The sequence below is a fragment of the Rhinoraja longicauda genome, chromosome 43 (assembly GCF_053455715.1).
Source record: "Rhinoraja longicauda isolate Sanriku21f chromosome 43, sRhiLon1.1, whole genome shotgun sequence".
In the NCBI taxonomy this organism is placed as follows: domain Eukaryota; kingdom Metazoa; phylum Chordata; class Chondrichthyes; order Rajiformes; family Arhynchobatidae; genus Rhinoraja; species Rhinoraja longicauda.
In genome coordinates, this window is record NC_135995.1 from 8,781,780 (window position 1) to 8,795,243 (window position 13,464).

The 13,464-nt window shown below is 47.1% G+C and overlaps 1 protein-coding gene across 1 annotated transcript in view; it reads right to left on the reverse strand.

The window, feature by feature from the left end:
• The window catches only part of LOC144612224 (uncharacterized), a 16,536-nt gene extending 4,840 nt beyond the window's left edge, over positions 1–11,696 (reverse strand). The window contains exons 1-4 of the mRNA XM_078431782.1: positions 11,607–11,696; positions 9,549–9,782; positions 9,176–9,198; positions 8,970–9,082 (exon numbers count right to left, since the gene is read on the reverse strand). Coding sequence (XP_078287908.1) covers positions 8,970–9,082; positions 9,176–9,198; positions 9,549–9,782; positions 11,607–11,696 — 460 coding nt within the window. The remainder of the gene's footprint in view (positions 1–8,969; positions 9,083–9,175; positions 9,199–9,548; positions 9,783–11,606) is intronic.
• Positions 11,697–13,464: the final 1,768 nt, after the last annotated feature.

Consider the following 13,464-nt stretch of genomic DNA (forward strand, 5'->3'; position numbering starts at 1 on the left):
AGCATTTTCCCCACCACTGATGTCAGACTAACTGGTCTTTAATTTCCCATTTTCTCTCTCCCTCCTTTCTTGAAAAGTGGGATAACATTAGCTACCCTCCAATCCACAGGATCTATAGAACATTGGAAAATAATCACTAATGCGTCCACAATTTCTAGAGCCACCTCCTTAAGCACCCTGGGATGCAGACCATCAGGCCCTGGGGATTTATCAGCCTTCAGTCCCATCAGTCTACCCAAAACTTTTTCCTGCCTAATGTGGATTTCCTCCAGTTCCTCTGTCACTCTAGGATCTCTGGCCACTAGAACATCTGCTTGTATCTTCCTTAGTGAAGACCCCACACCTTTCAGTCTGAAGATGCGTCCCGACCCGAAACGTCACCTATCCATGTTCTCCACAGATGCTGCCTGACCCGCTGAGTTACTCCAGCACTCTGTGAAACGTCACCTATCCACGTTCTCCACAGACGCTGCCTGACCCGCTGAGTTACTCCAGCACTCTGTGAAACGTCACCTATCCGTGTTCTCCACAGATGCTGCCCGACCCGCTGAGTTACTCCAGCTCCCTGTGTGTCTTTTTCCTTTTGTAAACCCAGTATCCACGGATCCTCGTGTCTGCTGTTTGAAGAGATCTCTGTACCGTGACGCGGGGACGCGGAGAGAACTCAAACGCGGGTTATTTTTAAAAATACTTTATTAAACGTCAAGTTAAAGGTGAAGAGTTACAAACGTGAGCGGAGCCACAGCGGGTGATGTGCGCGCCGGCGGGTCGCAGACTGGAGCCCGCGATGTTGTAATGAGGTGTTGCATTTTGTGACGTGGAACAAGGGCAGGACCCACACAGTGAACGGTAGTCCTCTGGGGAGTGTCGTAGAGCAGAGGGATCTAGGAGTTCAGGGGCACGGTTCCTCGAAGGTCGAGTCGCAGGTGGATAAGGCGGTCAAAAAAGCTTTTGGCACATTGGCCTTCATCAGTCAGAGTATTAAGGATGGAAGTCGGGAGGTCATGTTGCAGTTTGGGATTAAATGGGAGCCGTTCAGCTCCGACCTGTTGTCCACCGGGTTTCTGCCCACAGCCCCTGAGCCCCGCTCCTGACGCCGGTCCCGGGACCCGACCCTTTTACACACCCGGAGCGGAACCGGAGCAGATTCTCAGCCACTTGTCTACATCCCCAGTCCAGAAGAACGGATAAAGTTTCCCCGTGAATTTATTCCCAGTGAAGGTGTGGAGATGGGACTTGGTGGCCGCGTCGTAAAATGAAACTGTCCCGGACTCGTAACTGAGATAAACTCCCACCCTCCCGGGGATGGGACGGGCGGGGAGACGGGATGGAGGGGAGGTGAATGCATCAAACTTGCCACCCCACCGCCAGATGCTCCAGACTCCAGTCTCCGGGGTCAGTGTGACCGGTCCCTTCCTCTCCACAGACTCTGCGGCGACTCCCAGACTCCAGCCCTCACTCCCCGCCACCTCCACCTCCCAGTAATGTCTCCCCGATGTGAACCCCTCCGATCCCAGCACACACGGCCGGTCTGTAAACCTCTTCCCGGTGTCAGGGAGACTCCTCCCGGTCCCGGTCCATCTCACCCTCTTCCGATCCTCAGACACCTCGAGCCGCGCATGCGCTGTTTCCACATCCAGGGTGACGGAGACTGGGGGGAGAAGCAGAGAATCAGAGAGTCCCCGGGGGGGGGGGGGGGGGGGGGGGGGGTCGGGGGGAGACTCGGGCAGCGCGGCCCCGGGACCGGGGGAGAGGCCGCTCGGCCTCAGGCACAGGCGGGCGGACAACTGAAACCCTGCCCGGGGTTTCACCCACAACCACATCGGGGGGACAACAGACATCTCCCCCCCGGATTTTTAATCCAGGGATGGCGAGGGGAATTTCGTGAGGTGGGGGAGGGTGGACGGGTGCGGAGAAACGAAGAGAGGGGGGCACACACACATGGAGACAGATCGGAGCAAGAGGATATTGAGGTTAGCAGTAATTTGAGGAGTTTATAGAGGAGGTAGAGGTGTGTGGTGGGGTCGTCATGATCACAAAGGGGGCAGACACGAGGGGCCAGATGACCTGCCCCTGTTTCTATGAGTGGAGGGTGAGAGAGAGGGAGGGGTGGCTTGGACCATGGAAGGAAGCAGAGATTGAATGTTCGGGTGTTGGACAGAATGGGTGGAGACTTAGACAATAGACAATAGGTGCAGGATTAGGCCATTCAGCCCTTCGAGCCAGCACCGCCATTCAATGCGATCATGGCTGATCACTCTCAATCAGTACCCGTTCCTGCCTTCTCCCCATACCCCTCACTCCGCTATCCTTAAGAGCTCTATCCAGCTCTCTCTTGAAAGCATCCAACGAACTGGCCTCCACTGCCTTCTGAGGCAGAGAATTCCACACCTTCACCACTCTCTGACTGAAAAAGTTCTTCCTCATCTCCGTTCTAAATGGCCTACCCCTTATTCTTAAACTGTGGCCCCTTGTTCTGGACTCCCCCAACATTGGGAACATGTTTCCTGCCTCTAATGTGTCCAATCCCCTAATTATCTTATATGTTTCAATAAGATCCCCCCTCATCCTTCTAAATTCCAGTGTATACAAGCCCAATCGCTACAGCCTTTCAACATACGACAGTCCCGCCATTCCGGGAATTAACCTAGTGAACCTAAGCTGCACGCCCTCCATAGCAAGAATATCCTTCCTCAAATTTGGAGACCAAAACTGCACACAATACTCCAGGTGCGGTCTCACCAGGGCCCGGTACAACTGTAGAAGGACCTCTTTGCTCCTATACTCAACTCCTCTTGTAATGAAGGCGAACATTCCTTTGGCTTTCTTCACTGCCTGCTGTACCTGCATGCTTCCTTTCATTGACTGATGCACTAGGACACCCAGATCTCGTTGAACTCCCCCTCCTCCTAACTTGACACCATTCAGATAATAATCTGCCTTTCTATTCTTACTTCCAAAGTGAATAACCTCACACTTCTCTACATTAAACTGCATCTGCCATGTATCCGCCCACTCACACAACCTGTCCAAATCACTCTGCAGCCTTATTGCATCTTCCTCACAATTCACACTACCCCCCAGCTTAGTATCATCTGCAAATTTGCTAATGGTACTTTTAATCCCTTCGTCTAAGTCATTAATGTATATCGTAAATAGCTGGGGTCCCAGCACCAAACCTTGCGGTACCCCACTGGTCACTGCCTGCCATTATGAAAGGGACCCATTTATCCCCACTCTTTGCTTTCTGTCTGTCAACCAATTTTCTATCCATGTCAGTACCTTACCCCCAATACCATGTGCCCTAATTTTGCCCACTAATCTCCTATGTGGGACCTTGTCGAAGGCTTTCTGAAAGTCGAGGTACACCACATCCACTGACTCTCCCCTGTCAATTTTCCTAGTTACATCCTCAAAAAATTCCAGTAGATTTGTCAAGCATGATTTCCCCTTCGTAAATCCATGCTGACTCGGAATGATCCTGTTACTGCTATCCAAATGCTCAGCAATTTCGTCTTTTATAATTGACTCCAGCATCTTCCCCACCACTGATGTCAGACTAACTGGTCTATAATTACCCGTTTTCTCTCTCCCTCTTTTCTTAAAAAGTGGGATAACATTTGCTATCCCCAATCCACAGGAACTGATCCTGAATCTATAGAACATTGAAAAATGATCTCCAATGCTTCCACTATTTCTAGAGCCACCTCCTTAAGTACCCTGGGATGGAGACCATCAGGCCCTGGGGATTTATCAGCCTTCAGTCCCATCAGTCTACCCAAAACCATTTCCTGCCTAATGTGGATTTCCTTCAATTCCTCCATCACCCTAGGTTCTCCGGCCCCTAGAACATTTGGGAGATTGTGTGTATCTTCCTCAGAGAAGATAGATCCAAAGTAACGGTTTAACTCGTCTGCCATTTCTTTGTTCCCCATAATAATTTCCCCTGCTTCTGTCTTCAAGGGACCCACATTTGCAGTATCATCTTACTCCCCTTAGAGTCTTTCCACCTCTTTGGAATAAATTGATCCTGCAACCTCTGCATTATTCCCAGGAATACCTGCCATTGCTGTTCTACCGTTTTCCCTGCTAGGGCCACCTTCCAGTCTATTTTGGCCAGCTCCTGCCTCATGCCTCTGTAATCCCCTTTGCTATACTGTAATACTGACACTTCCGATTTTCCCTTCTGCCTTTCCATTTGCAGAGTAAAACTTATCATGTTGTGATCACTGCCTCCTAATGGCTCTTTTACCTCTAGTCCCCTTATCAGATCAGGATCATTACACAACACTAAATCCAGAATTGCCTTCTCCCTGGTAGGCTCCAGTACAAGCTGTTCTAAGAATCCATCTCGAAGGTACTCTACAAACTCTCTTTCCTGGGGTCCATTTCCAACCTGATTTTCCCAGTCTACCTGCATGTTGAAATCTCCCATAACCACCGTAGCATTACATTTTTGACACGCCAATTTTATCTCCTGATTCAACTTGCACCCTATGTCGAGGCTACTGTTTGGGGGCCTATAGATAACTCCCATTAGGGTCTTTTTACCCTTACAATTTCTCATTTCTATCCATAATGATTCAACATCTCCTGATTCTATGTCACCCCTTGCAAGGGAATATCATTCCTTACCATCAGAGCAACCCCACCCCCTCTGCCCACCTGTCTGTCTTTTCTATACGTTGTGTACCCCTGAATATTCAGTTCCCAGCCCTGGTCCTCTTGTAGCCATGTCTCAGTGATCCCTACAACATCATACTTGCCCATGACTAACTGAGCCTCAAGCTCATCCATTTTATTTTTTATACTACGCGCATTTAAGTACAACACTTTAACTTCTGTATTTACCTCCCCTCTCACATCGGTCACAAATGGCCCTGCCCTTAATTTCTTTTCCCCTCTAGAACTTCTGTTCCCATTCTTCGGAGAGTCTTTTGCAATATCTCCTGTATTCCCTTTTACCTCATCTTCATATTCACAATTTGTTAACCGCTCCCCCCCACTACTTGTGGTTGTGGGGTCGTTGAAAGAGAGCGGATTAGACAATAGACAATAGACAATAGACAATAGGTGCAGGAGTAGGCCATTCAGCCCTTCGAGCCAGCACCGCCATTCAATGCGATCATGGCTGATCACTCTCAATCAGTACCCCGTTCCTGCCTTCTCCCCATACCCCCTCACTCCGCTATCCTTAAGAGCTCTATCCAGCTCTCTCTTGAAAGCATCCAACGAACTGGCCTCCACTGCCTTCTGAGGCAGAGAATTCCACACCTTCACCACTCTCTGACTGAAAAAGTTCTTCCTCATCTCCGTTCTAAATGGCCTACCCCTTATTCTTAAACTGTGGCCCCTTGTTCTGGACTCCCCCAACATTGGGAACATGTTTCCTGCCTCTAATGTGTCCAATCCCCTAATTATCTTACATGTTTCAATAAGATCCCCCCTCATCCTTCTAAATTCCAGTGTATACAAGCCCAATCGCTACAGCCTTTCAACATACGACAGTCCCGCCATTCCGGGAATTAACCTAGTGAACCTACGCTGCACGCTCTCCATAGCAAGGATATCCTTCCTCAAATTTGGAGACCAAAACAGCACACAGTACTCCAGGTGCGGTCTCACCAGGCCCCGGTACAACTGTAGAAGGACGTCTTTGCTCCTATACTCAACTCCTCTTGTTACGAAGGCCAACATTCCATTGGCTTTCTTCACTGCCTGCTGAACCTGCATGCTTCCTTTCATTGACTGATGCACTAGGACACCCAGATCTCGTTGAACTCCCCCTCCTCCTAACTTGACACCATTCAGATAATAATCTGCCTTTCTATTCTTACTTCCAAAGTGAATAACCTCACACTTATCTACATTAAACTGCATCTGCCATGTATCCGCCCACTCACACAACCTGTCCAAGTCACCCTGCAGCCTTATTGCATCTTCCTCACAATTCACACTACCCCCCAGCTTAGTATCATCTGCAAATTTGCTAATGGTACTTTTAATCCCTTCGTCTAAGTCATTAATGTATATTGTAAATAGCTGGGGTCCCAGCACCGAACCTTGCGGTACCCCACTGGTCACTGCCTGCCATTCTGAAAGGGCCCCATTTATCCCCACTCTTTGGTTTCTGTCTGTCAACCAATTTTCTATCCATGTCAGTACCCTACCCCCAATACCATGTGCCCTAATTTTGCACACTAATCTCCTATGTGGGACCTTGTCGAAGGCTTTCTGAAAGTCGAGGTACACCACATCCACTGACTCTCCCCTGTCAATTTTCCTAGATACATCCTCAAAAAATTCCAGTAGATTTGTCAAGCATGATTTCCCCTTCGTAAATCCATGCTGACTCGGAATGATCCCGTTATTGCTATCCAAATGCTCAGCAATTTCGTCTTTTATAATTGACTCCAGCATCTTCCCCACCACTGATGTCAGACTAACTGGTCTATAATTACCCGTTTTCTCTCTCCCTCCTTTCTTAAAAAGTGGGATAACTTTTGCTATCCTCCAATCCACAGGAACTGATCCTGAATCTATAGAACATTGAAAAATGATCTCCAATGCTTCCACTATTTCTAGAGCCACCTCCTTAAGTACCCTGGGATGCAGACCATCAGGCCCTGGGGATTTATCAGCCTTCAGTCCCATCAGTCTACCCAAAACCATTTCATGCCTAATGTGGATTTCCTTCAGTTCCTCCATCACCCTAAGTTCTCCGGCCCCTAGAACATTTGGGAGATTGTGTGTATCTTCCTCAGAGAAGACAGATCCAAAGTAACGGTTTAACTCGTCTGCCATTTCTTTGTTCCCCATAATAATTTCCCCTGCTTCTGTCTTCAAGGGACCCACATTTGCAGTATCATCTTACTCCCCTTAGAGTCTTTCCACCTCTTTGGAATAAATTGATCCTGCAACCTCTGCATTATTCCCAGGAATACCTGCCATTGCTGTTCTACCGTTTTCCCTGCTAGGGCCTCATTCCAATCAATTTTGGCCAGCTCCTGCCTCATGCCTCTGTAATCCCCTTTGCTATACTGTAATACCGACACTTCCGATTTTCCCTTCTGCCTTTCCATTTGCAGAGTAAAACTTATCATGTTGTGATCACTGCCTCCTAATGGCTCTTTTACCTCTGGTCCCCTTATCAGATCAGGATCATTACACAACACTAAATCCAGAATTGCCTTCTCCCTGGTAGGCTCCAGTACAAGCTGTTCTAAGAATCCATCTCGAAGGCACTCTACAAACTCTCTTTCCTGGGGTCCATTTCCAACCTGATTTTCCCAGTCTACCTGCATGTTGAAATCTCCCATAACCACCGTAGCATTACATTTTTGACACGCCAATTTTATCTCCTGATTCAACTTGCACCCTATGTCGAGGCTACTGTTTGGGGGCCTATAGATAACTCCCATTAGGGTCTTTTTACCCTTACAATTTCTCATTTCTATCCATACTGATTCAACATCTCCTGATTCCTTACCATCAGAGCAACCCCACCCCCTCTAACCACCTGTCTGTCTTTTCTATACGTTGTGTACTCCTGAATATTCAGTTCCCAGCCCTGGTCCTCTTGTAGCCATGTCTCAGTGATCCCTACAACATCATACTTGCCCATGACTAACTGAGCCTCAAGCTCATCCACTTTATTTTGTATACTACACGCATTTAAGTACAACACTTTAACTTCTGTATTCACCTCGCCTCTCACATCGGTCACAATTGGCCCTGCCCTTAATTTCTTTTCCCCTCTAGAACTTCTGTTCCCATTCTTCCGAGAGTCTTTTGCAATATCTCCTGTATTCCCTTTTTTTACCTCATCTTCATATTCACAATTTGTCAACCCCTCCCCCCCACTACTTAGTTTAAAGCCACAGGTGTCACACTAGCAAACCTGCCTGCCAGAACGTTTGTCCCCCTGCTGTTAAGATGTAACCCGTCCCTTTTGTACAAGTCACCCCTAGCCCAGAAGAGATCCCAGTGGTCCAGAAATCTAAATCCCTGCTCTCTGCACCAGCCCCTCAGCCATAAATTCATACCCTCTATCTCTCTGTTCCTGGCCTCACCAGCACGAGGTACCGGTAGCAGTCCAGAGATAACCACCTTCGACGTCCTACTTCTCAGTGTTTTTCCCAACTCTCTAAACTCCCGCTGTAGCACCTCCTTCCTCTTCCGCCCGACGTCATTCGTGCCCACGTGCACAACGACTTCAGGTTGATCGCCTTCCCTCACTAGGATTTTCTGAAGCCGGTCCGTGATGTGTTGAACCCTGGCACCAGGGAGGCAACAGACCATCCTCAAGTCCCTCCTGCTGCCACAGATTCACGGGTGGATTTGATGGGTGTGTACAACTAACACACTGATCTCATTGTAAACCAATCTATGAACTCACTGAGGGACTTGACAATGTTCCGCATGTAAGGCTGGTCCAGAAAGCGAAGGCAGGTGGGATCCAAGACGAGTTGGTAAAATTGACCCATAATTGGCTTGGTGGTTGGAGGTGGAAGGTAGCGGTAGAAGGATGATTTTTCTGCCTGGAGGTCTGTTACTGGTGGTGTGTATCACAGATCGATGCTGCAACTTTTGCTGTTTATTTTATATTTTCATGGCTTGGATGTGAATGTAGGAGGTGTGTATATATATTTTTTTCATATTTCAGATACAGCGCGGAAACAGGCCTTTTCGGCCCACCAAGTCCGCACCGCCCAGTGATCCCCGTACACTAACACTATCCTACACACACTAGGGACAATTTTTACATTTACCCAGTCAATTAACCTACATACCTGTACGTCTTTGGAGTACGTTTGTGGAGAATGGGAAATGCTATGGGTTGCGAGGATGTCTGTCAAAGTTTGCAACATGATCTCGGCTGGATCATCAAAAGATTTTCATGCGTGGATATCAATTCTGGAGAACGCAGTTTTCTTCAGAAAAGAGGTGTTAAGAGGTATCAGTTTTACCTGGCTTGATGATATCAGATGTTTCTTTCAATGCCATGTTATAGAAAAAGGTGCGATCAAACGTTTCAATCGGCAAAGCGTCATCTACCACCAACATTGGTTTGGCTTCATCACTAAACCTGCAAATATTTAATAGCTGGTTATAAACTGAGCATTTGAGATGTTTTTTTTAAACGTACATTGTTTCAGTCAAAAGCATGTCCTACCTCATCTTGCGACCAGCTACCTCCTGAAATAAATAAAACACAAATGTCAATAAACTGAGATGGATCGTCATGATCCCGACAGCGGGTATTTCGCCAAATTGCTACAAAAATCTCAAATGCAGTAAAGAGAACGTGGAATTCACAGGATAGCCTGAAGACAATATTGCAGATAAATGTAAGTTGAAGTGGGATGAATACATGAGGATTCCTGGAATTTGGGGCATTGTTGTCGGATGTGGTGAGTAGTTGGAACAGACGGAACATTGACCCAGTTCTGAACTACTGGTAAATGCGGCGTTTATTTCAGAACTTTAACCCACCATTTTTGGGAATGTACACTTTCACTTCGCCAAACTGTAGTGTAACCCCTCACCTTCAGAAATATCACGCCGTCCTTGTGATCTATCTGTTCCTGTAACTTTGAGAGCTCCTCCTGAATGGACTTTAAATTCTCTTGAATCTCTTGAAGATTTTTCTCCATTGTTTTTACAATCTTCTTCTCTTCCTCCTGAATCTCTCCCAGTAAGCACTGCTCTTTCTCAGTGAGAATCTGGTGCAGTTCAGCAAACTGGGATGTGATCTGTGACTGAAGGTTGTGTGACTCTTCCTGTCAGATGAAAGTTCAAAATCAATATATTGTGTTCCCTCATGACATGGAATGTGTCATTTGGATAGTCAGTGTCGAGTCCTGCAGTGCAGACCAACATGTCCATGCTGGGCTCTGTACGTATCTACACTAATTACATTTACAATAGACAATAAACAATAGGTGCAGGAGTAGGCCATTCAGCCCTTCAAGCCAGCACCGCCATTCAATGCGATCATGGCTGAACACTCTCAATCAGTACCCCATTCCTGCCTTCTCCCCATACCCCCTCACTCCGCTATCCTTAAGAGCTCTATCCAGCTCTCTCTTGAAAGCATCCAACGAACTGGCCTCCACTGCCTTCTGAGGCAGAGAATTCCACACCTTCACCACTCTCTGACTGAAAAAGTTCTTCCTCATCTCCGTTCAAAATGGCCTACCCCTTATTCTTAAACTGTGGCCCCTTGTTCTGGACTCCCCCAACATTGGGAACATGTTTCCTTCCTCTAATGTGTCCAATCCCCTAATTATCTTATATGTTTCAATAAGATCCCCCCTCATCCTTCTAAATTCCAGTGTTTTCAAGCCTAATTGCTCCAACCTTTCAACATACGACAGTCCCGCCATTCCGGGAATTAACCTAGTGAACCTACGCTGCACGCCCTCAATAGCAAGAATATCCTTCCTCAAATTTGGAGACCAAAACTGCACACAGTACTCCAGGTGCGGTCTCACCAGGGCCCGGTGCAACTGTAGAAGGACCTCTTTGCTCCTATACTCAACTCCTCTTGTTATGAAGGCCAACATTCCATTGGCTTTCTTCATTGCCTGCTGTACCTGCATGCTTCCTTTCAGTGACTGATGCACTAGAACACCCAGATCTCGTTGAACATCCCCTCTTCCTAACTTGACACCATTCAGATAATAATCTGCCTTTCTATTCTTACTTCCAAAGTGAATAACCTCACACTTATCGACATTAAACTGCATCTGCCATGTATCCGCCCACTCACACAACCTGTCCAAGTCACCCTGCAGCCTTATTGCATCTTCCTCACAATTCACACTATCCCCCAGCTTAGTATCATCTGCAAATTTGCTAATGGTACTTTTAATCCATTTTTACATCTATTTAATCCATTGCTTTCATTACCTTGGCAATTCAAGAGCTCGGCTTAATATGACTGAAATAGTTGGTGAAAGTAATGTACAAGCACATTATTCCCATTTCCCCAGTACAATTCCCTGCAACCTGTTCCATTTCATGTGTCCATTAACCCTCATTGGACAGAACCAGGTCACCAGGACTAGCAGACAGCAGCACCACTTTTAATGACAGACTTCACAGATTCATACAGCAAGGGGTGTTAGATACCGACCAAGACGTCCCATCTGCGCTATTTCCACCTGTCCGCATTTGCCCCAGATAGTTCTAAAACTTTTTTCTCCAGGAATTTGTTCAATGACGTTTAAACTGTTGTTATGGTACCTGACTCAACTACCTTCTCTGACAGCTCATTCCGTATACCCACTACCAAAGTTGCCCTTAATGTTCGTATTAAATCTGTTCCCTCTCACCTTAAACCCATGCCCTCGCACTCTCGACGCCCTACTCAGGGTAAAGGACTGAGTATTCACCCGAACATTTCATTTCATGATATTATACACGTGCAATAGATCATTATTCAGACTCCTGCGCTCCATTTGGTAAAGTCCTTGCCTGTCCAACCTCTCCCAATAGCTCGGGCCCTCGACCACTGAGCTCTACACAGGTGCCCACTTATTACACACAACAGAGGGATTAAATCTACACAAAAACCTTAAATCAATAAGACAAAGCCTCACCTGAACTCCAGAAATGCTCTCTTCCTGTCGCTGCTCCATGTACTCGATGTCTGATTTCTTTTCTGTGAGAGATTCGAAAGATGATTCCATCTGATCCTGGGGTTGGGTTTCAGATCAGAGAATAAACATGTCAGACAATAAAGAATAGATTACACAATGATGTCATCAAATCCGATTTGCTTTTACCTTGTAGATTTCAACAGCTTCATCTACCGGCATGAAGCTGTGAGACTTGTGTTCCCGCCCAGCTGCACAAATCACACAGATCAGCTTCTTATCAGTTTCACAAAACAGCTTCAGTTCTTCCTGATGTTTCTCGCAGTGAAGTTTACTTTCCATTTCTGTCCGATTCAGGCTCAGTGTTCGAGCTTTCTCAGCCAGTCTAACTAAGGCCCGATTCACCCTGAGGGCGCGGTCTGTAAACTCCTCTCTACATTCCGGGCAGGAGTTTCTCCCCTCCCTGTCCCAACTCTGTGTGATACAGGAGCGGCAGAAGTTGTGCCCACACTCCAGTGCCACCGGATCGGTGAAGAAATCCAGGCAGATGGGACAAACTGCCTCCTCGGTCCAACTATCGACCGGGTCTTTCGCAGCCATTGTAACTCCGCCACTTCCTGGTTCAGTGTTTCCCACTGCGCGCGCTGCCGTCTCCGGCAATGACCTTATTTGGCTGCAAGTGTTCAGTGTGAAGGTGTCCTGGCCACTTCCAACTAATCACTCGAGGGAGGGGTCAGTTAGACATTAAACCGGCCTGAATATAGACGAAAGCGGAGAGATTGCCCTGGGATTGTGTAAGGCGGGACAGAAAGGGACAGGGACCAGCGCTAAGGAGGTGTAACTGAGGAGGCGTTGCACCTGTTGGGCAGTGGAACCCGCCGCCCGCATCTCCGTTCACAGCCCGGGATCAGGATGGAAGTAATATTATTAAAACATATTTTAATCCACATCAGTTCACTCGTCTCTCGCGCTCCAGTCTTCAGGTGCATCTATATTTGGGTAAGCCGTGCATCATTTCATATTAAGGATGTCCAGTGTGGACTAATGTGTTCAGTTTTGTTCACTCTGCTGTATGAAGAATGTGGATACATTGGAAAGGATGTAGAGATACTTATGAGGACGTTGCCAGGGTCTGAGGGCCTCACTGTAGGGAGAGATTGGGCAGACTAGGACCTTATTCCTTAGAGCGCAGGAGGATGAGGGGTGATCTTATAAAGGTGTGTGAGATCGTGACGGGAATAATCCCGGTTTTGGACATGGTTATTAACTGAAGGGCCGCAATCCCACAGGAACTGGTGAACTGCTGAGAGCGGCGCGGTCACTCTGCAAACCAGCGGGACAGTCCGGCTTCCGTCTTTCTTTCTCTCTTTCTTACATTCGTTCCTTCCCTAAACTCAAATTAACACATTTCCCATGCGGGAGATCGTGCACATACAAGCCGGCCGATGTGGCAACCAGATCGGAGCCAAGGTAATTATTGTATCCGAGACTTCTATTGTTGTAATTTTTTTAAATCCCCGGCGGTTTGCATATTAGGCTACTAAATTACATATTAGGCAACTAAATTTATGTCAGCTCTTCGTCTCCAAGAAGCCCTTCTTGCTTAAGTCCATACTCCGCCACCTCCAGTTTAAATTCCATTTGGAATATTTTGGAGGACCAAGAAATAAGAACTCGAGGCATCAACTAGAGGTTGGGGTGCGGTGGCGAGGCACCGATTTAATTATCGAACGAGGAATCCAGTGGCACAATCCAGGGACACAATGTAAATTATTTTTCCGCACCTTAAATACAGTTAATCGCCTCGAATACTTGAAAAAAATAAACTGTCTGAAAAAAGATGAGCGCAACACTCTTATTT